At 44.2% G+C, this 24,177-nt stretch overlaps 2 protein-coding genes across 4 annotated transcripts in view; both read right to left on the bottom strand.

Annotated features, from left to right (window-relative positions):
* The window catches only part of ttyh2 (tweety family member 2), a 53,304-nt gene extending 43,104 nt beyond the window's left edge, over window positions 1-10,200 (bottom strand). The window contains exon 1 of one of the 3 annotated variants that reach the window (XM_037081979.1): window positions 9,662-10,200. In XM_037081979.1, coding sequence (XP_036937874.1) covers window positions 9,662-9,790 — 129 coding nt within the window. In that variant the 5' untranslated portion in view covers window positions 9,791-10,200. The remainder of the gene's footprint in view (window positions 1-9,661) is intronic. The other 2 variants (XM_037081977.1, XM_037081978.1) reach the window with 2 other exon arrangements.
* Window positions 10,201-11,580: 1,380 nt separating this feature from the next.
* Window positions 11,581-14,901, bottom strand: rpl38 (ribosomal protein L38). Its single transcript, XM_037082528.1, has 5 exons — window positions 14,829-14,901; window positions 14,592-14,618; window positions 13,912-13,972; window positions 13,291-13,413; window positions 11,581-11,652 (listed from the first exon to the last, which is right to left on the bottom strand). Exons 2-5 carry the CDS (start codon window positions 14,592-14,594, stop codon window positions 11,627-11,629), a joined length of 213 nt encoding a protein of 70 aa, XP_036938423.1. The 5' UTR covers window positions 14,595-14,618; window positions 14,829-14,901; the 3' UTR covers window positions 11,581-11,626.
* Window positions 14,902-24,177: the final 9,276 nt, after the last annotated feature.

The raw sequence follows: 24,177 nt of genomic DNA, 5'->3' as shown, positions 1-24,177 counted from the left end.
TATCTTTCGGCGTCCGCTGTGTGCACACGGTCGCTCTTTGGGGGGAAACAATCAAATTGGCAGCTCCGACCACTTAACCGCTACCTGAATTAGCTCTGAGTAGCTTCCCATAAAAAAAAGTAGACACCACGTGTTAACACCCGTCTCTTTACTCAAGAGGCCCACTCACCGCTGCTTTCACGCCTTTGTTTCCTCTCAATTGTCCCCTTTAGATGGGGAGGGAGGAGGAGGAGGAGGAGGAGCACGAGGCGAAGAAAGGAAGGAAGGAAGGCTTTCCCTGAGATCTGGAGGAGATGAGAATAAAAAATAGAAACGGGGCTGCAGAGTGATGGAGGGAAAACTGCAGGAACTGAAAACAGTGAGACGGCAGCAGGAAGCGAAGACACGAGGAGGGAGAAGAGAAAAGAGGGCAGCGAACGCCTGAATGATGTGTGATTGCGTCTGGAACACAAAGACACAGCGAGCTCATCCACACGACCGTCTCTTCATCACTCAGGCCCGGTTTCTCTCCGCATGTCTTCGCCCCGAGGCCGGAGCGTTGCATAATGTCACGCTTCGTCCCCCAAAACTACAGAACAAACCTGAGACGAGGAGACGAATCAGCTTCAAGAGATGACACACGAGCGAGGCGAACACGAGGAACGCTTCCAAAAAAAAACAAAAAAAAACAAAGCACCTGATGAGCCGTCTGTTAGTCACAAACGTGTGAGAACGTAGTGAAATGCAAAGCTGCCGGCTCGACCCACAGTAATCCAATTAGAGTTCATTACTGGCTCATCTCTCTGTTGTTCCGTTTGTCAATTAAAAGATTATTTTATTATCTACAAACTGTTAAAGAGTAACAGAAAATATCAGTCCAGAGAAAAGCCTGCAATGAATCCGACTTTCTTACAGTCTGAACTCAGTCGTCGTCTTTACAAAACATGATTTATCACATTCATGGCTGGTAGCCACTGACCACAGTTCAAGACTGTGTTTCCTCAGCTGTTGTGAGAACCCAGTGAATTATTTCAAGGACGGTTTGCAGACGTGTTTGTGGCGACAAAACCAGGTTTCAGACTGCGTTTTAACATTTCTACAACGTGTTTGTGACGACACAGGCGCCTGCTGTCGTGAAGATGTTTTGCTATTTGTTTTGGAAGTGAGAGACAGAAAGATGAATCGTGATGAGGAGATGATGATCAGATCGGACCCCAGCGGTAATAATAACCAGCAGTTTGCTGTTCCAGGTTGTTAATACTCATCAACCTGATCTTGTCCTAAACCTGAGAAGTTGGTTTTATCTTATCTTAACCCGACATGAAGCAACATGAAACATGAAACATGAAGCTGAGGCATAAAGTCATTATTCGACACATACATGGTTTGCAGGAACATACACTGCAAAACTGTTTTCTTGTGATTCGGCTGCTCTGATTGGTCGTTAGGTTTAGGGTAAGAATATCAGCATGAGCAAGACAAAAAACAGGAATCTGTTCTGACACGTGAGAAACGACTGGAAGTCTGCTTTTGCTTCATTAGATGAAAAAGTCTCATGAGATACTTGAAAGAAAGAAAGACAGAGGAAGAACAGCTTGCTAACACGTACGTACCACCGTGATTTACTGTCTGGATGAACGGCCAGAACATAAACAGAACCTGAACCTCCACAAATCCACTGCAGCAGAATGGAAAGAGACATAAAACAGAGGAGACAGAACCTCCTACACTTAAACTGGTATATAGCTCAACCCTCATGCTGAGCGTATCACAAAATCAATTTTTAATACACAAGTAGTGACTATGATTAATACATGGAGATGGAAAGCACCTCCATCTGTTACGCTGCATCTGCTGAGGGCGACTCACGCAGGAGGAATTCCGCGAGCTCGCAGCGGCGCTGGCTGCACGCTAAGCGATAGGAAGTGTCTTCCGCAAGCGTGGCTGCTCCACAGCAGGTGGCGGACAGCTGTGAGCGGAGGTGGAGAAGGTCTCCGGGCGCCGTGGGAATCAGTGTACAGTGTGTGTGTGTGTGTGTGACAGTGACATTACTTCAACATGACCGAGGTTAAACATGTGTCAGATCGGTTAGAGAAGGAAGAAGAAGAAGAAGAGGAAGACACGGATGAACGCTGGGAATTCCACCTTAGAAGTCAACGCCTGGCGAGCAGCGATGGAAATCCGTCTTTTGCTTTTTTTTTTTTTTTTTTTTTTTAAGGTGTTCCAGTTTTTAAGGTTTGGAGGTCAAATCCACATGCTGCAGTCGAAACATGTGTCCAAACTCAACATCAACAACACAGATTCCTTCTAGAAGTCTTAACGTAAAGCAGCCAGTTATTATTCCTGTGTCAGTTCCTTCTTTGCCACGTTTATCATGCTGTAAAGTTTATTATATAATCCACATGAGCGGCTAAAGGAATGCCGTCCCACTTCCCTCCCTGAAGACCAGTGGAGCAGTCGGACTCCGACACTCGGGTCAACACCCCCGGGGACCGGGACTGTTTCCGGCAGAGTGCACTTGGCTGGGCTTGCCCACGTTCACGGCCGGGATGCCATTAAGTCCCCGCAAAACGACCCATGGGTTATGGATGAGAGGAGGAGGAGGAGGAGGAGGAGGAAGGACGCTTCTCTTCTAAAGGATCCTTTAAATCTGTTGCCCTCAGTAGACTTTCTTCACACTGCGGTCGTATTCCCTTGACATCACACTTGAGGACGAGAAGCTCAAATGTCTAGAATCACCGTTAGCGACCCGACCGGTCAGATGCCCACCATCGAGTCTGGACCTGCTCGAGGTTTCTTCCTGGTAAAAGCAGGGTTTTCTCTTCCCGTGGGGGAACTGTGGCTCAAATAAAGATTGATTGATTGATTGATTGGATGTTAGGGAGTCCCTTTGTGTGGTTGGCTAGCTCAGGTCTTTATGGGTCTTTTCTTAAGCTCGGTGCTTTGGAGATCTGACTGACTGATGCACAATTTCTTGAGAAATCGAGCACAAAAGCTCAAATCTCATTGCTCATAAACTTCTCAGTGCTTTTACTTCATTATAGCAGCTAAGTGACCACATCAGTACTTTGGAAAGAGGAGGATTTTCTGCCATCTAATAATCCTCATGATTGTTTTTCCAGTGCGCTCTCCTGCAGGCTGGGCTCACCTCTTTGGATTGCAGTGATGGTTGTTATCTCCTTATTTCTTTGACACCCTCTGTGAACCCGAAGCCCCAAACCCCTCAGGGGAGTCAGGGGTCGTGGTTTTGATGGTACACCCCCCCCTCCCTCCACACAACAAAGGAAACCCAACCCCCTTCCCCTCAGCTTCCATGGAAGAGCAGACTCTCATTGTTGTTTCTGCTGGAGGGGAATGTGGCTGCGTGAATCCACTTGTCCCAGTTCAAGCAGCTACGTCCACGTGACGCGACCTGAAGAAGATTCTCAGTATTGTTCTTCAAAAATCAAGTTAAAAAAAGGGAGAATCAGATGAAGACCAGGCCGCCACAAACCCCCTGGTCCTGCAGCGCCTTCATATCCCGTTCAAATGTCATTATATCGGCACAAAGGATGGACGCACCGCCTTATTACCACAGACCTCGGCCATGCCAGCCAGCCAATCAGGTGAAGCTAATTACTGGCTTCGAGGCACTACAAAGACAGATTGGGGTTAATGACCTTCTGGAGAGCCAGAGGCGACACCACAACAGCGTCTTTCTATGTGTATGACTCAAGCGAGGACTAAGTAGACGACTGCGTGAGACAAACAAGATGTCATGACGGCTACAGAAGCGAAGCCGAGGTGAATAACTGTTTGTACAACAGGATCACACACACTGAGGGAGAGGCCGAGGTGAGGCGAGGAAGTCAACAACAACACATTTTGGATTGATTTTTCCTAGGCTGGTGATTTTCCAATGCAGAGGCAATAATGGATTTTTCTTTTTGCACTTGATATGCACAATATCCCCCGTTTATCTACAACACAGCCGACAGAACAGCGTACGCATCCAGTTGTAAGATCACGGAATTAAGAGAAAATCAGAACCGTCGAGATTTGAGATTAGAAAATTAACAAATGCAGGAAAAACAAATCAAAGTAACTGAACTAAAAGCGGGGAAACACATTTGTATCCTCACGACTTGCACACGTGAGGCAGCGCTCACAAAAAAAAAGTGTCGAGAACGATTTGCGACGGTCTGACATCCATGGTGAAGAAAATGCTGATGAACGCACAAAATCTTAACGTGAAGGAAACAAAGACGACAGAAAACAACAGAAAGTTTCTGCAGGAGGAAACTGTCTGCAGGGGGAGAGAAGCGAGAGAATCGAGTGTCTCAAGACTTTGTGTTCGCTCCGGTAATTGAATACCAAGTCTGCAGCTTGTTCATTTATCCCCACTTCATTTCTAGGATCGCTGTAACAGCAAAGATAAAAAGGCTTTCAGCAGGAACTTGTCTGAGCTGGAGGTCGAAGTGATCAGCGCTTCGTCGAGGACAAACGGTGCCACTATTCAGCAAAAGCTCTTTGTTCTGTCGAGTGTCGGGGGGACGGACCGATGTTCTTTAAACATGTGTGATGACGTCCAGGAGGTGTGAAAGCTGCACAGATGTCCCGGTTTGTTGGGGCAATAAAGCAGATTTATTTTTGCATTTACTGCTGCAATCAAGAGTTTCTTGTGTTGTCAGTTATATAAAGTGACAGAACAAAAGCTCAGAACATAAACTAGCTGCTGTTTGAGTGCTGAGAACAGGCGACTGAACGCGGCACGTTTTTCCTTCATCGTCACATGTTGCGTGATTTCCTGTGCTCGACCGAGCGCCACCGAGCAAACACCCACAATCCTCAGAGTGATTACTGCGTCAACAACAGATTATAAAAACAAAATGTTGAATATTCATGAGAGAGAACGGACTGACTAATGTGTGACCTTCAGACGAGGCCTCAAACCAACAGCAGAGATTCAAATCTATCTTATTGTCTTTCACCCAAAGATCTCGTCACCAGGGACACGATTTGGGTTCTGGTTCTGGTTCTAGCTCGGGGCTTCGGCTGCATGCAGGTAAACAGTCTGTGTGGAGATCTGAGGTCATCTGATGAAGATTTAGCTTTGTTTTTGGAAGGAAACTGGATTCAAATGCAGTAATCTTTCGTTTCCTGCATCCTCAGTCGCTGATCAGACAATAACCGTCGAGTTGTCGCCATCGGTTGTCCAGATGTCGCCGTCCCAGAAGCTGAACTGTCTTCTGATCGGAGCCAACGGGCTCACTTAATAAAAAATTAAATATTTTCCCCTGTCGATGATATCTCTTGTGAATAACAACTGCAACTTTAGATTCTTGTGTGGAGACAAGAAGGTAAATCACACTTTCACAAGCTCGAGCTGCGAGACAGTTAGCTTAGCTTAGCTTAGCTTAACTCAGCTTAGCTTAGCATAAAGACCAGGAGCAGGGTAACAAAGCTAGCCTGGTGCTCTCTGTGTGGTACTAATTTGCTCCTAATTAACACGTTAGATCTTGTTTTTTTTATGCTAGGCTAAGCTAACCGCCTGATGGATTCATATTGATTGTGCAGCTGAGACAGTTTCACTGATCTGAATCCAAATACAACCTTATTTCCTGCAAAACGTCTCTGTTACTCTGTTCTTCCTTCAGAATCCAGGATTGTTGGAGGTCAGTTAATAATTCAAGAGAGCAACAACACGATTCATAATGTTGTCTGAACGTAATAGCAACAACGCCGACCTTCAGATACACAATATATTATTAAAACCGCTGTGATCCTGATCCTGATCGGTGCTGATCCGTTTCGGATGACATCACGGTGCCTGGGCTGGATGAGGAGCAGAGAGTTTCTGCACAAAACAGTTGGGACACAAAGCAGGAAGTGGGAGGGAAAGTCAGATGGACTCGGACCTGCTGACCCACACATGATGTCTGGCTCACACACACACACACACACACACACACAAATATGAGATAAACTAGGCCCCTGTCCTATTTTTGAGAGAGAGCTCTTTCAGTTTTTCGCCCTCTTTCCGTCCTCCAGGCTCTGCGACAGAGACATTAGATGCAAAAAAAATAAAAAAATAAAAAAGGTTTCACCATCGCGTCCGTCCCCGAGGCATCATGATCATCAGCGTCGCTGGGCTTTCACTCTCTCAGCGAGGGGACAGTAACGGCCTCGGTCTGGTTAAAACAAAGTGGCCATCAGGTCGTCGGACAGTTCCAGGAACTTTCACTCCGACTGCTGAGAAACTTTCCGAAGCCGACAATTATCATGTTCGCTTCACGCATGGATGGGTCGGTCGGGAGCATGTGTGCGCAGGAGTGGAAGTCTCTCTCCGTACGTTCTTTACATAATTGAGTGCAACACCATTAATTCCTCTAAGGAGGGTACGCTCCAAAAAATCTCCAGGCTGTCCTGAGTTCTTAGAGAGATCAGGGAGGATGTGATATGCAAAATTAGGGACCCTGCTGCTTTTTCTTGGGACGACTCGCCTGATCTGCCTCTCAGCAACCAGGACAACATGTCAGTTTGAGTTTCTGCAAACCACTGATGCAAAACACTTCTAGACACCACACCAGGAGCTGGAGTTTCAACATTTGTAAGTGTGACACCAGTTGATGACTTTAGGGAAACCGTGGGACAATTTCCAGCCGTGTTTGTGGTGAGAATAAACTCAGGCGATCACATTATTAATGTCTTACAGCGAAGACGAAACGGAGCCTCATTCAGATCCATCAGCTCGCTGTTTTCTCCCGCTTTAAACCCGAAATATTGCCAAACGAGCGAGCTGGTGTTTGGAGAACCTACAGCAAGTCCTCCATGTATGTTAAGTCGGCCTAGACTATACTTCCTGATTTACTTATTTACAGAGACCAAACATTTCCCATGTTGAACAAGCACTTGGCGACAAAACTGCCTTTAACTGGAAGAAACCTCGAGCAGAACTGGACTCACAAACATGTGGTGAGCTCAGAACAAAGAGCATGATCCATGTTTGTCGGCTCGCTGATAAGATTAACTCAAGAAGGAGCTGAAGTTTGTTATCGAATGACTTATCGGTGCCATAAAAAGTATCACAGTTCAATTATCCAGCTGGAGAAACAGCAGGTATCAGCAGACAACAAGCCTCCTCTCAGTGTTGCAGCTCTAGACCAGATTTTTTTCCCAAATACTGTAGAAGAAGAAGAAGAAGAAGAAGAAGAAGAAGAAGAAGAAGAAGAAGAAGAAGAAGAATAGCTCGGCTTATTGTCAGAGGACAGAAATTGGGGAAGTGTAGTCAGGTGATTTCGCTGGCAGACATTCCTTTCCTCACAATAGCAGCGTCCAAACAGAGGGTGAGAAACCTACTACAACACACACACACACACACACACACACTCAGACAATGAACACTGAAGGATCACGACCTCTTGCATTCCATCACATTCGCTGGCCCACCGCCAACAAAGGAATCCACCAGGACTGCCCACAACACAACCGGCCAATTATAATTCCTCTGAAAAATCCACACGGCTCGGCTGAAACACGCGGCCGACTCTCACCAGCGCCGCGGCCGCCTGAACAATCGATTCAGCGATTCATTTACAAAAAAAAAAAGAAATTGGACTTGTGATTTAGCTTGATTGCTGCTCCGTTCAACTGGATTCTTCTCTGTTAAAACGCCGCAGAACGATTCCGTCCTGATGCAGTTAAACAGCTACGATACTGACTCACTTCATTAGTGACATTAACACAATCCCTCAATACTTCAAGCAGCTTAACAGCTCTGCAAGAACATCCAGAGGCAACATTATCACCTGTTTTGCCAGATCTGCCTCCCTCGACTGCACAGACAGCACATCATCACCGCTAACGCGCTCAGATAACGAGCGCTGATCAGAATTAAGCTCCCACTAAGGGCGGGAGATGTAACGGCCTAAATAGCATCGCATCGGCCTGGAACTGAGTCATTAACGTCGGTGCTTCACACCGAATTGTTCCAAGAAGTGGCAGCGTGAAGGGCTTTGACCTACATCTGCCACGGACTCACAAAAAGACAGAGCAGCAGCGCTGTTGTGTCACCGGTGAAGGCCGGGAGAGAAACACTCCGCCAGACGTCAGGGAGGACGGGTGATGACGGGGCTCGCTTTGAGAGTCTGCTGGTGTTCTGACAGTTTCTCAGGAGGAAGTGCTGCCGTCCTCCCACACCAGCGTGGCCCTGAGTCGACTTCCACACTGCAGAGGATGGAAACTGGCAGCACGAGAAGTCAGAAGAAAAACCTCCTTCATCTCTCTCTCACCAGAACAACATGACATGTGTTACTGTACCACGACATTCGACTGTTTACAGGAGACACTTCTCATAAAACTGTCGCATCAGGAGGACTAAACACCGGACAGTTCACCAAGCATCACCAAAACCCAGTGACACCCTGTAGAACCGGTCCTGTATATGAGCTACCTCATGAAACTGACCAGCTCTCGTCTGCAGCTGTCACTTTGGCCCAGACTCGTAGTGGTTTAGTGCCCAGTTGGCGGCCATGTTGGTGCTGGTGATGCATACTGAGCGAGAGGGTCGAGCCCAGGACGAGCGCCGCGCTCTGAAGCTAGTTTTCATGGCGGCCAAACCGTGTAATGACATCATCACGTGATGCGTCTCTGAGACGCTCCAGTAACACCTGGAGAGTCTGGAAGAGCTGCACGATTAAAGTATTTCATCCCCATTCGAGTTAGCCGGGCGCTAAACAGGAAGTTGTCCAGCTCAACATGGAAGACAGTCGAGTGCAGGAACATGATCGTGTCCAGGTGTAGTTACAACACTAACTGGCATTTTAGCATCTTTACACCAAACTGCGACTGTAAAGTGACAAACAAACATCCTGAGTGCGTCTCAGATCAGATCAGGAGTGTGTTCGTCTCCTCCCGACTCACCGCTGCTCATATTCGTTTCTGAATGAAGGTGGCGGCTCCAGAGGCGTGACTGTGCCTCTCTATTGTTGTGCAGTTAGTGATGGAGAACGTGAGGGAGTTCTGTGTTCTGATCCAGGCTTCATGAGTCAGAACCAATGTGACTCCTGCAAGTTTGTCATGTTTCATTGACATCTGACTGGAAACACCCACATGTGACTCCTCTGACGGTTCTTTCCCACCGTCTGTAACCTCACTTCTGAGAGGAAACACCTCTGAACCCTGCAGGTATCCGGACCCTGGACCAGAATTTCAAATCGTCATCTGTTCTCCGCCTGATGTACCTGACAGGGGGGGGAAGCTAAGCTGTAACCTTGAAAAATTAAACTGTGAGATCATCAAACATTCATGGTGCTTGACATGCGTTCACAAAGCCGGACATTAGTCATCCAGCCAGTTGATCCCGGCCCACTCCAGAACCGTGAGAACCGGTCCTGCCACCGCCTCTTGAGCTGCTCTTCGAGATGGGAACCACTTCGACTCCCAGGAGTGAAACACATCAGCAAACATGTCTGTAACATCCCTTGATTTAAAACAAAATGTGAGACAAAGAGGAGCGGGCAGCACCAGGACTCTCCAGGGATTCTTCACCTGGTCCACTGAGCTTGTGGTTCTGGACAGAGATGTGATACACTAACCAAGGAGATTATCATCAATAACATACACGATGATTAACACCCTGCAACATGAGATTATCAGACATGGATTCAGTCAGAACCTCCTGTTCTGGACCTCCGGCACTGACCTGCTGGTAGTTCTCCTCCTCGGGCTGGAAGCTGTTGTCCGTGGGCTGGAACCTCAGGTTGATATGAGGGAAATTGTGCAGCCAGTAAGTCCACCAGGGCGCGATGTAATCCACCCGAGCCGAAGACATCCCTGCCCCGAACCGAAAAAGTTCAGGCTTCAGCCTAAATTAGCCTCCCCTCCACCTTCGACCAGAAGCAAGGCAGCTCGGAGGGTCTTTTAATCCCGACTCGCATCAGACAAAAGACGGGGACAGAAACATCGCTCGTCCGTGGAAACACTTCTCAGCCGCACATGAGCGCACAGAACCGTCCCGAGCTGAAGTCCGGCGGAGGAAGGACGGAAGCAGCGGAGAGGCGCAAAGTGGACCGGACAGAGGTTCTGCTCATGAGGAGCAGAAACAACCACTCCGCGTCTGAGTGAGTGTGTGTGTGTGTGTGTGTGTGTGTATGTGGACCCGCAGCTCCGATCCGACCGACAGCTGCTCCACACAACAGTCACCGGCGGGAGCGCGCACTCAGGACATGAGGGAGGCGGCGGGAGCGCGCAAAGACGCCCCTAAAAAAAAAAAAAAAAAGCACTGTGAGTTTGTAAAGATGAGTGTCAGCAGGTCTGAGATCAGATCTCACACACACACACACACACGCACACACACAGCGCGTCATGTGTCGTCACTGTGTGAGCAGCTCAGTCCCGCAGCGACACCTGCTGGTCAGAACACAGAGCTACACCGGGCACCATAAACCAATTAATAAATATTACAACGTATACACTTATCTTTTCTTTTGTGCGTTTATATGTGGCGGACCCTGCCACCTGTCCAGCTCCAAACACAGTTCTGGGCTCTTCTTCTTCTCTGAGAGCAGCTTGTTTATTCACTAACGGGGAAAATAAATATATCTGACTTAGTGTAATTACCTCATTAATATTGCAAATATCAAAATTTAGAGCTTCAATTTGTCCTCCAAAGACTACATAATGTTTCTGTAACTCCAGGTGACAACAGGTAAGAATTTTAGTGTATGTATTTCAATGCGTTTTGTGTTGCGCTCTCCCATCTTTAACTAAATGTATTTAAGTATGAAAAAAGGGATTTAAAATAATAACATAACTGTGTTCAGACACATTTAACCTAAATGTGTCTGAACACAGGCTTCAGATCAGTTTAATTTATTAGTTTTATTTCACAGTTTACACCTGTTGTAAAGGTTTTTTGTCTAATAGTTTTATATCTGTTAACATTTATTTTTATATACATACATATATGTATACACACACACACACATACACACATATATAAATTGTTATAATCCAGGTGAAAGCCCTTTTTAGTGTGTGATCATACTGTAAGCAAAATGTTTTATTTCAAACAAATTCTCAGTTGCTTCACCTCTTCTTCTGGAACTCACTTTCCTCCCTGACATTAATTTAAATAAATAAATCAGTAATTTCAAAAGCTTTCAAAAGCTTTCTATATCTATATTTAACCCAACTGTCTTCCTTCATTTTTTAAAAAATTTCATCCTTTGTATTCTCCTTATTTAGTATCTTTATCATCATTTAAATGTTTGGCATATTTTTTACAGATTAATCTCAAAGTGACCACACTTGATATTGGCAGACATCAGTTTAGCATACAGAGACCACTCACTGGACTAACAGGTAAATAAGGAATTTAGTTGAAAACAAGTCTCACATCCCTGACAGGATACAAATATTGTGTCCTCATCAGGGTGGACAAAACAGTTTCACATTTCTTAATGTAGTTTGTGAAGGATGCAGCACATTTCTCTGATTAAAGCTCTGATCTGACATCTGGTGGACAGATGTATAAACACACTGATCATTGATTCATAATATAAATCAATTTTTCCATCATGTTTGCTTCTTGGTAAGACAACACAGTAGACACAAGGCAAATTACTGTTTTCCAATTTTTTATTACAATTCTCTGTACATCACGGATTTACTTGAGCTCCTTCACAGACAGACCTGCAGAGACAGAAAGAGAGGAAGGTTAGAAAATATTCACTGACAAACTTCACACCAGCACAGACACACTTCAACCTGTTTGTCCTTGTCGATGTAAGCATCAACTTTATCTGGAGCATGTTGTGAAGACATCTTCAGTTATGGTTTAGCTGGCAGGACAGACGGGGAGCGCAGCCATAAACTAATGTTTCTTAACTTATAACCAATGTCCGTAAATGCATTATTCACAGTGCCTGAACATCAGAAACCAAAGGGTTGCTGTAAATACAACTATAAATACAAAAGAAAAATACAAATCTCGTAAGAAAAAAGGAAAGGTTACCATTAAGAAAAAGCTACATATTTAGAAATCCTGCACACCTCACCATCTTTAATTTGGGGGTTTAAATAATCTTCCAGGACAACACAACAGTTTCCTGGACGTGTGTGAACTCTGGAGTCTTCACTAATGAACACGTGTTTCACAATCTCTTGATAAAAATGAGAATTAACACCGACTTCATCATCAGGACAACATTTCAACATGGAGGCTACTACTGAAAATGAGTTTTTAAAATTTAACAGCAACTTAATGCACGATTACAATAGAACCAACAAAAGCAACCATGTTTTATCTACACACAACCCTAATCCTAAAAAACCCTGGATGCAGTTTTTGCCCACACAACATTCTCATCTCTTCACTGTTGAACTTTAATATAAATCAGCAGCCAAAAGAACAATTTAAATTGGGAGATGGAGTCTTAGTCACATGCTCTGTTACAGGTGCCCTTTACAGACAGATGATCAGAACAGCAATAAGACCCAACGGAAGAAAACATATCTGGTGAACTGATATTAATTTTTACTCAGTGCAATCATCTCTACAGGAGTCACATCAGAGTCACAGCAGTAATAAATGTTGGTCTGTACTAAGAATAGTGTCATTTTCAAATGGTTTATACGGTTTCTCTTCATCAATGCACCTCGTTGGCATCGTGGTGAGATGAGACCATTATAATTAACATGTCATTTTGACAGTATTCTGCTCGTTAGAAGACTTCATGAGCCTCTAACTGTTTTATTATAAACTACCTTGGTAACAGTGTCTGCAATTATGCTTTGTGTCACACAGTTTACATGAAGACCTACTGTTATCTTCCTCGTGTGGACGCTTGTTTACAACCAAATTATACAGTCATTTCTAAACTAAAAGTACTGTTTGTTTCTCAGGCCAAATAAAGACGCTGCATTTATTCTCCGTGTGGTAAAACATTTGCCACGTCTCTGAACGCTGCAGCGCCCGCCTCATTTCCATCAGTACGAGTGATTTTATTACTAGCACACTGTTTTGGCTCACAGTGCTTCACTACTATCACAGCCGTCCCCTGCAGCCTAAAGAAATGTATCACACCAGCCCAGTGTGATGGACCCACTCACACAAACATGCTCTAAACCACAAGTGATCCAAAACTCCACTGAGTGCCTTTAATTAGACTCCAACTTCTTAATAAGGGGCTCATCTGAGACTCCGTTCAAAGTCAAGTATACATCATTTAGATGCAAAAACCCCATGCAACGAACGAGTCTGAACCAAGACTGCCTTTATCTCAGTTGTATGTTCACATCACAAGTCTGCTTCTTGTTAATAAGACTGACCTGGGGGCAGGGACTGCTTGAGCTTCTCAGCCTTCTCCTTGTCTGTGATGACCAGGGTGTACAGGTACCTGCTGCAGCGCACCTTGAACTTAACATTGTCCTTGTTCTTCTTGATCTTTACGGCTGGAGGGAGGAGACAAGCCAGATTCAGATCGTTAGGAATGTAAACTCAAACCTCAGTGAGAGTTAGATGTGCACAGTTATATTTTATTTAGCTGGTTCTTGTTTCCTGGACTTTTGTTGCCAAAAAATTGAAAGCAGTCTGATGAAAGACAAACTTCTAAGACAAGCTCCATGTAAGCTTTCTCCAAATATCTTTGGTGCCATTTCACATTTACATATTTTCTCATGTCTGCATTAACTCAAACATTCACAATGAATTTGAAGAAATCAATGCCGACTACTAGCTTTTTACAAAACTGCAAATTACGTGATTTTCCAGGCAACACACAAAAAAAGCACTGTCTGCATTGTTTAAACTGAATAAAACACAAATGTACTCGTCTGTTCTTGTGTGTGAATTACACTCCAGTGATCTCATTATCCATCGATTATTTTAAATGTGCTTACATTCATGAAAATATTGCGCACACAGACGACACAGTGAAGAGTTTAACTTACACTTGGCATCCTTCCTCCTGGCTGTCAGCAGGAAATCTTTGATTTCTTCAATCTTGCGAGGCTACAATTTAAACAGATATACAACACGTTTAATTTTCTTTCAGAGGACACGGACTCATGATTGAGTATGGACAGAGGGAAATGATGTCAGGGGACCGGTGGAACTGAAGTTTCTGGGAGAAATCGAAACTCAGCACTAGGTCCATCATTATTCTTGCAAGACTGTGAATGCATCACGAGCACAGCAGCCTGAGATGTTTGGACGTCTTGCTGAAGACTGAAGGCACGTCTCCATTCAAGCTAACTAGCTGTTAGCTGTCACTACCGCAAGGCATCCACTGCTAGCTTAAACCACGTACTGCTACACCTCACAGTACAAATACAGTTAACATAGCTTCAGCAGCTTTGAAATAGTCAAAACCAGCATCTCATTATATAGTTAACACTAATTGGCTGACTTAATGAGTTTAACAACTCCAACAGGCTGCAAGTTGGCCGGGCGGCCCTGCTATGCTAGCGGCACCATGCTAATGCTAATCACATTGCTACCTTCGTATTTTGACTGTCATGTCGCCATTATCACACATTTCTCTATACGACATATTTACACAAAAGCTATAATAGCGTTTAGCATGCCGACTGAGTTGTTTAAGTATTACACGTGTTAAATAAGTCCTCACCATGCTGCCGTGTCCGCGGACTGAGCGCTGAGGGGGGAAGAGCACAGAAAGATGGAGTCAGTTCATCGGTTATAACGACGGGTAGAAAAGTGTTTGAAAATAAATAATTATCTCATCACCACGCCAGTAAAGAGGATGATTATAATTTGAGATAGATAAGGATCTGAATATTAACGTTTAAGAGGATGGATGATGATAGAAATTGCGAATTTGTTTATGTGTGAACGTGAAACTCACTCAGTCTGCCAGAGAGGGGATGAAAAGGGGTGGAACTTCCGGTTTGAAAAGCTTTTATACCGCGCTACGGGAAGTACAGAGGGACAGTGCGGAAAACGGAAAGCGTATTATCCGTAGTTAGGCTTACTCGTATCTAAAAAAAGCAAATCTGTACATATTTCTTATCTTTTAACACAATATTTTTATGTAAAGAGAAAACAGTGTTCAGTTTACACAGAAACACTGTGTCTTGTCTATTTAGTGAGTTTTTAATCCAGATGTTTTACACTAATTTAATCAACCCTATGGAGAAAATTGCCATCTTTGAAACAAGTTTCCCCTGTGACAACAATTAAGATACATGCAATTGTAGTATATGAATATTCTGATTGGTTTTCTTCTAATAATCTCATTAATGATTTACTTGTACACAGTTGATCTCCAACTGATTTGTTGCTTCTGACAATTATCAAACTGTTTTTGTTGTTTTTTTTGTTTTTTTTTTTGTATAACTGGACACATATTATACACATAAACTCATTGAATTGAACATAATCCAATGTTCAGGGTGACTAATATGTGGGAAGGCCATTACTCGCCTTCTGTGTGGCACTTTTGTCGCCCTCCAATTCATTACGTTGTTTTGAATTAAGCTCTTCCTGTGGACTGAAGGCCACAGACTGCTTCTTGTTCCTTTTTCTCTGATGGACAATCAGATCATTATTATCTATTTATTCAAGTGTGCAGTGATACTTGCTCTGGTGTACCCATCCCTGACCTAACCCAAACCCCCTCCTCACCATGAAGACACCAAATTTGCAGAAAAACATAACCTCAGTGTTCCTGCTGCTAGCTACGACCCTGACAAGACTGAAGTCGAAGAATACAAGAAGAAACCCAATGAATACCGAACACAATGCAAAATATAAAATCTAAATATAAAGAAGAGGAAAGATTCAAAAAAGCTGTAATACTGAGAAGGTTCTCAATTCAATGGTGACTTTTGTGTGGACATCAAAACCTTCTGAGGAGAAATGATTTTACAGCAAGAAGGCACAAGGTGAAAACAAACTCCACATGCTAATTAAATTCTTTGTGATACTTTAAGAAAGAGTTTTTATTCTCACTGCAGGTCATCTATCTATCTATCTATCTATCTATCTATCTATCTATCTATCTATCTATCTATCTATCTATCTATCTATCTAGATAATACTTTTAAAGGACATTCGGCAGAACGGACTCTCAAGCCAAACTCCATTCAGAAATCTACCATTTTATCGGTGCCCACAAGTTTTTGTCCCGATCATTTAATTTAAGCATCATTTTTTAAAATGTGCTACAATCCAGATTCACCTCTTGTGAATTCGGCATATAACATTTGGACAAAGCTGTAGTACTGGGCATGACAGGTGTCCACAGCAGCACAACGAGCCATATTCTATTCAGAAATCTGTCAATTTAAGGGTGCCTGTGCCATACCAGCCAACGTACAACGTGACAACATCAAACTCAATCTTTTAAGAATCTCAAATTGTTTGGGGTCAGTTCGGCGTAAATGTAAAAGAATAAATATCAATACATAGCAATAAAATCTGAACTATTATAATTGGAGCGACTGTTGCTTTGTCAATACATTTCTAAGAATTTGTGCCCACATTACCCACAATGCAAATCTGACACTGGGTGATGTCACTGGAGGCAATCCATCAGATTACAGATTATTTAGTGTGTTTGCTACTTTATTCACCGCACAGTAATACAGCCGTAAACACAATTAGATGTGTAGAAATGGTGGTGTTACCCTTTAATGGATGGATTCTTGCACGTTATAAAAGTTATATTGAGACTGCAGTTATCTTTCATGTTGTGATCCATCTGACTTTATTCTTTCCTCCTTCCTCTTCTTCTTTAACAGAGCAGCTCTCATCCCAGCGGCTCCATTTGTTTCCTTTGATACTGCTGTGCTGTGTGCTTTAGTCGTATACATTCTGGCTACAGCTCCCAAAAAGAAAAAAAAAGAAAGAAAACTGTAAATTATAGTTGTTTAAAAAGCCAAAAGATTTGCTTGAGACACCTCTGAGACTACACATTACACTGCGCTGACTTATGGCTTCAATTATCTCTCACAGTCAAGACAGATAAATCCAGAGGCTGCCAGGATAATACGCCTTTAAGTATATAAATGGCTCAGACTGAGGGAAGTCTCATCTATTATCCCAAACATCTTGACAAAAATAATTTGATGTATTTCCACAACAGCAGTGCAAAAAAAAAGCCAATGGGCCAATCCGACAATAGACGAAGTTCTGAAGCACATTTCTGCTCAGTGGGTGTGATTTCTTTTACTCTGTGCTCGGTGATTTATTGTTGTGGAGGAGCCGGCAGTGAACTCTATACGCCATCGAATACAGATTCACTTTTTTTTTTTTTTTTTTTTTTCTCCTGGAACTGAGTTCATTAATGAGTTCCGACCTGCCGAAGACCGTTTCAGCATTCAAGCGTTCGAATAACGATGGATGATCTCTGTCAATAATTTACACCGGGAGCACGGTGCGAGCCCGGTTTGAGTGACACCTCTGTCCGTTTCCATGGAGATCCACACTGACACGGCATTAATTCATAAAGACGGGAAACACCAGATCAGTCGTTTTTAATTAACCTCCCATCCACCTGCCCGCCCTCGTCCACAGGCCACCTGCCCCCAGATACTCAATCAGCTCTTGTACTATTGGACACGTTCTCAGTCAGGATTTTAAACTTTCAGCAGCCTGGTGTCAGTCAAGGTCCAGGATGGAGTTGGGTTTTTTTTTTGTTTCCTTCATAATGGTTCTGGACTTCAGAGGGAGGTCCAGGCTGCATCTGTCAATGTGTTTATCCCAGCAGCTCCTGCGGTTCTGTTTGGTCCTCTCTCAACATTATCAGGATCTACAATGAACACTTTATCTCAACATGGCTTCCTGCTCCTCGCTGCCAAGAAAATTAGACTCTGTTTCTTCCAGCCCGACATCAGACACACGGCTCGTGGTTCTGGTTAGAAAAGGATGCTGGACTCACTCGACGCATAAAGATTGTAAAAGTCAGAGAGAGAGGAGCTTATCTGCAACATGCAATCTAAAAGGTCCCACAGCTCCAAAATAGTTAATAACAATGAATACTAATTGACAACTATCTTTTTTTTAACTTGTGACTTTGTTAAAAAACAAGTATTTTACTACATAAAAATAAAGATATGATGTGAAAATATGACTCCAGTGAAAGTCAACTATCTGAAGAGTAATATCTGATATTGATATTAAAATATCAAAAGTACAGATGTAACTGAGTAAATCTACTCAATAACTGAGTAAACTGAGTAAATCTACTCAGTTACATTCCACCACTGGATAATCCTCGAGAACAAACTGTTAGAAAAGTCCAATACAGACAGAAGGGTAGCATAAAACAATAAAGATTTCATTCAAAGTTTTTCACAGATTCATGCTATTTCTACTTTGCACCGAACAAAAACAATTTCCTGATGGGGGATTAATAAAGTATTCTGATTCTGATTCTGATCATAATTATTATTCTAATATTGTTTTACAGCAGCTACAAATGAAGTAATGCGTCAGATCAAAATCATGTTTATGAGCAAGGAAATGTGACGAAGTGTCAAGCTGATAAAACTACTTTAAAGCTGTGAGGACAACAGTGCTTGATTTAATTTATCCATGTGTAGGTGAGTGTGTAGGTGAGTGTGTAGGTGTAGGTGAGTGTGTAGGTGAGTGTGTAGGTGTAGGTGAGTGTGTAGGTGAGTATGTAGGTGCAGGTGAGTGTGTAGGTGCAGGTAAGTGTGTAGGTGAGTGTGTAGGTGCAGGTGAGTGTGTAGGTGAACCTGTTGTTTGTTATTATCCCAGAATGCTCTTCTCTGTGGGGGCGTGTTACACTGCACAGCTCAGCCTCATAGATTACAACAAATGACCATGATCGGTTTAACTAAAGCTCCTCTGCTCCGGGATCATCTTTATTCCATTTGCTTACACAGCAACAAACATGATCCTCTGTTGCAGGGGCCCGGCCTGGTTCTGAATATCATCTCCTGACGTCTGCAGTTCTGGTTTCCCGGCAGCAGAGGGCAGTGAGTAAACGCTCATCCCAGGGTCGAGCTGAGTCTCGTCCTCAGTGTGACAATGGGAGACGCTGTGTATCAAGGAATGGACTCCACGAGTCTCCAGCTCTCTGTACTTTGTGTGATCACTGAGCCGACTGTTTCCTCCAAGTATTAAAACAAACACGTTTCATTACAGGAGAGTCACATGAGCAGAGCGAACTCACACACCTGCCTGTCTCAACGGGTTTAAAACCCAAACTCTGCTACAAAATTTGGGATTTTTGTGCTAAAATTCACCTCAGAATACAATTGATCAGTTTCTCTAAAATGAGATTCTGCTTTAATCCTACAGATCTCACAGCTGCTTTTTGTGATTTGTACTTACAAATGACTCTCTCTCTCTCTGTCTGTGTCTGGATAGAGCCAGCGAGCCGCCTCAGGCAACTGCTAATTTATTTACACAGCCGTGTTCGTTTGTGAATTCGCGCTCAAAAGTCCTCTTTCCTGGACACACCTGCTATCAAAAATAGCACCCCCCCAAAAAAAACCCACCCTAATCCCGCCTCTTTGTGTAAAGGTAGTAATTGGAATAAAAATGTGTACCCTCAGGCTGAGGGATGATCGTACTTTGTAACTACGCGCCGGCTTATTAAAAAGGCACGGTGGGGTAACGGGGAAAAGGAGAACGATCTGAGCTGCAGAGATCCTTTTTAACTGTAACAGACAGGCAAAGCGTGGATGATGGAATTTCAGGAGCTCCTCCACCGACACTGTAGGTAATGATACACATCATTTCTGCCTGCGAGGCTGTACGAGCGACAGCAGAAGCACCTGAGAGCTAATGAGTAATGCAGCGGCACGTCCTGTTATTAATCACGGTTTGATCTATGGATGAGGAGCGACAAAAGCTCACCTGAAATAGGGTATTGAACCGGCATTATTGGATTTGCTCCGGTTTCGTGAAGTCGGTGGAAGGTTCTTTAAACGCACGTCTGAGCATGAATGTGCTGAAAAAAAAATAGAGCAGATGTGGGTTCGGGTGCAAGTTTTTAATATTTATTTCTTTATTCAAAGGATTATATCCAGAAAAAAAAGTTGCTATTCACTGCAGGAAACCACCTCCAGTGATAATGTGGGATGAAAAAACACACAAAGGCTTAAAAGTTTATGTGGAATTAAAACGAACGGCTGTGTCATTGAAGTTGTGTTCAAGTGCGCCCGTCATTAGAAATGCAAGACGGGAGTATACTTCAAAATCCTCTCTCGCAGCACTGCTTCTCTAATCTCCCTGATTATTGATCTGATTGATTTGTCAAGTATTGATCCCGTTCTCTGGCAGCCTTATCAGAAGCAAACTTTAAGTACATCTGCAGATGTTGGGGAGATTATTAGCCGGTCTGAGAGGTTTACCCTGACAGAATCTCAATGTTCTCCGAAGCAACAGATGGCTGAGAAACTTTGCTGAATGTGGAGCTCGCGTCACTGCGGCTGTTCGGGTAAATCGACAGCACGCAGAAGACAAAAGAGAGACGGAGGAGGAGGATGAGGAAGAGGAAGAAGAAGAGCGTGAATTGAATGCTGCATTGAGAGCTGATGGAGTAAAGGTCAAAGCTGCCGCTGAAGTCAGTCGGAAGAACGACCCTGAGCTCCCTGAAAGCCTGAAGGCTGCAGGAACAAAATTAAATCTCTCTCATAATTGACATACACGTGTCACCGATTCCATCCGTCCAGTCCACGTGGTCATCAGTCCCACTCGTCACCCCTCAGGCCCCGGCTCAGCGTCTCCCTGTCGCTCCTCGGGGGCCCAGCCGACTGCACCGGCCTCATGAATTATGCCGAGTGACTTTGTGGAGGTGGATGAATGTTGCGCTGAAGGTGGAAAAAGAAGACCGGAGGGCAGAAAATGAAGGAGGGAAGGTCAAATTGACTCAAGCGGCAATAGGGACGCATACAGTCGAGGCTCAGTACGCAGACCATGTGATCATTTCAGCTACACTGTGACTTACAACGTTACCTGTCAGGGGAATTACACTATAAATAGGGTTAAATGTGATTGGACCAGGCGTGGGAACAAGGATCCGACTGGCTCTGGTGCTGTCGGGTCTAAATAAAAACAGTTATAAAAAAGTATTTCAGACTAAACGGGGCAAAAAGCAGCTGGAGGTCGCTCCTCTGGTGAGTCAGTGTTCTCTTTTTCTTTTTTAATGCCGAGCGAGGAGAGAAAATATCGTGAATGAAAAGTTTTACACATGAAGAATGAATGAAGACGCCTGAAGAGTAACAACGAGACCCGAAGTTTACTTTAATCTCACGTTTCTCCTCCGTGTTAGAACTTCTCAAGCATTTTTCTGATCTTTTGGCACTTAGAGTTTATTGAATCGCTTTTTGACTTTTTCTTTACCACCTTCAATTTTTTATACTTTTGATCATTAAAGCCTAAAAAGAAAAAAGAAGCCTCTGAGATTTCAGCTTGTGTTGCTGCTGGTGCTGGTGGAGCACCTGGTGGAGCACCTGGTGGAGCACCTGGTGGAGCACCTGGTGGAGCACCTGGTGGAGCACACACACGCCGCGGAAATCAGATAAATTCTGAAAAGCCCCCCCAAAAAAACTGAACTTTCATTTTCACCTGCCTCTCTGCTTCTCTTGTATTTGCTTTGCTCCGAGTCCTGCTGGCTCCTGATTGGGTGGTTCGGGGTCATGTGGGGTGGAGAGTGTGACGGACCCTCACAGGCTTTAAACCCCCGTGTGGGAGAGTCCTTACAGAGTCGTTAAGGTCACATGTTGACCCAACAGACATTGATGTGTGGTCAGGTCCAGGTGGGTCCAGGTGGGTCCAGGTAGGAGCGGTTGGTCAGCCATCTGTCAGATAATGTTGTAGCTTTACAGTCAGGACTTTGTGTCTTTCTTTGAGGGAAAACAACTCAACCTCATCATATAAAACACAACGATGTGCACCATAAACATCATCTGTAATAAGTCTTGAATCAGAGTCCAGATGTTTAAGAAATAAAAAGGAACGAGTGGCTGTAAACTACAGCAGCATAGTCCAGGACTGACATGGAAGCTGCATCAACGACCCATTTTCCTTTTCCTGTCTTTATTTTTTTTCTCCGTATCATCGGGTCCAGTCAGCTTGAACGGATGTGAACTTGTTTCTGCAGTGGCTGTGTTTCACACTACAGGGAGGCTGCACTGTGCATGTGCGGACGCTCCCCAGCCGCTCGTTGTGTTTCAGAACGTCCGCACGGTTCTGTTCTGACTCAGGTCCGACTGTACAGTAAGACTCCAGTACATCATGAACAGGTAGTCCTCTCTGGCTGCCCTCTGGACCGTATCTGAGACCTGCCCGGCTGCCATTCGCCGTCTGTACAGCCATCAATTTTCACTCGCTCCCCTCCAGCCAGCACACACACACACACACACACACACACACACACACACACACACACACACACACACATACCTGCCAGCCTCCAGTGCCAGGATGTCTATCGTCCCACATGCCCTCAGCCGGCTCGCCCTTGCCTGCACCGCTCTGCGCCCACAGTGTCGGTCTTGGCTGACTGCAGGCCGGCGTTAGCCAGCTAACATTTGCTGGCTTGTGTTTGCTCAGCGGCGGGCGGAGCTGTCGGCCGAGCGCTGTGCCGACACTCACCTCTTAGCCTCGGAGCAGCTTACAAATTCAGTCATTAGGATGAGTAATGTCATTGGTTTGTGGACCGGTGCTTTTTTTTTTTTTTGCCAGAGAAGACTCTGCTTGGTTGCACAGGTGGGAAGTAAAGCTTGATTTAACCTGTAGTTGTACATTAAGAGGGGTTACTGTGTAGCCTCAGAGCCAAGGGGTGTAACCAAGGTAACGACAAAACCGTGTGTGTGCACAGCGTTTTAGAGAAGTGACTTCATGTCGAGGCCACGGAGACACCAGGTGGGAACTGTGATTGGCTGCTTGTGTTAATACAGTCTGACCATGCAGAAAACCTACAATTAGTGTTGCAGTGGTCGTTAAATCCGGTCTTCAAATACAGATCAGAGCCTGCGTCATAAGGATCCACATCTGGAGTCCCATTAACCCTTTGTGTTAGGCACAAATCAAGCGTTATATCTTCTGCTGCGTCACTGTAAAAGCCTCTGGATGGCGTCAGACGAGGAGTTTTCATTTTGAAAGAGCAACAGCCAGCAGGAAAAACCCAACAACTTCATCACTCAGTGAGTAATTAGCAGACTTTCACGCTGATAGAGCCAATCCGTCTTCGCTGTGGTTCGGCCAAAACCAAGAATGATCAAAATCAAAGCAACAGAGCCCAAAGTATCCCGACTCGAGTTTGGCAGTACAGTCGTCGCCATCTTGTCTTTTTTGGTGCCAGATGTGACCTCGTTTGGATGAGAGGGTGGAGCTGGAAAGATTATTTTTAATTGGATCTTCCTGAGAGCTCGAGTGAGTTGTCACTCACGAGTTGGAGATCATGATTATGTTTCCAACCATGTCCATGTGTTAGTCGGCTGGTTGGTTTGTTGGTTTTTCAGCAGGATTAACACAAAAACTTTCCAAGAATCTTGGGTGGCGGATGGATGGATCTTTAACATTGCAACGTTTTTGTTTATTTCTCCTGGAATAAATTTAAAAAATCAGCCATGTTTAGGAAGCTGGTGGTTTAATTGAACATCAGACGGTATTTAAGAAGCCTTTAAACTAACGATCGAGACCTTAAACTGATTGGGAATCTGTTTTCTGAGGTAATAAATCAAGTGAGAAGTGGTGTCATTCTCTCATAAGCTTACATACCATTTGACTTGGCCATTAGATTGAATGCAGGTTTCAGGCTTAACAGACCTGGCAGCTCCTTCCATATTTAATGGTCACTGGTCAAGCTCCAAGAACTTTTTTTTCCCATAATGCAACACTGTCTCTCATTAGGGGGCTCTCCTTGCCTGTTGATGCCTGTCAGTCTCCAGACTTTATCAAAAATTTGTAGTCTCAAGTCCAAATCTGAGACGACCCTGACCTCATCATCAGGGTTTGTGGGTTTTTTTCCCCCCCTCAAACTTTAGCAAAGCAGATTTCAGAAGATATTATTCAGCGGCGCCCTCGCAGGCTGATGAATGTTATTTCTCTTTGACGACGAGCCGCCTCATCATGTTATAACCCATATTATCGTATGATATTTTCACACCACTTCAAGATGATTGGTCTTGACTTTTAAGACTGTTGCTATGACGACCGTATAGCCCGACGCCGATGTGCGGCACATATTGTTGATGTTTAAACACAGACGCACA

Source organism: Acanthopagrus latus, chromosome 20, assembly GCF_904848185.1.
Source record: "Acanthopagrus latus isolate v.2019 chromosome 20, fAcaLat1.1, whole genome shotgun sequence".
NCBI classification, from domain to species: Eukaryota; Metazoa; Chordata; class Actinopteri; order Spariformes; family Sparidae; genus Acanthopagrus; species Acanthopagrus latus.
The sequence above is the reverse complement of the archived record's forward strand: the minus strand, read 5'-3'. Positions and strand labels throughout refer to the sequence as shown.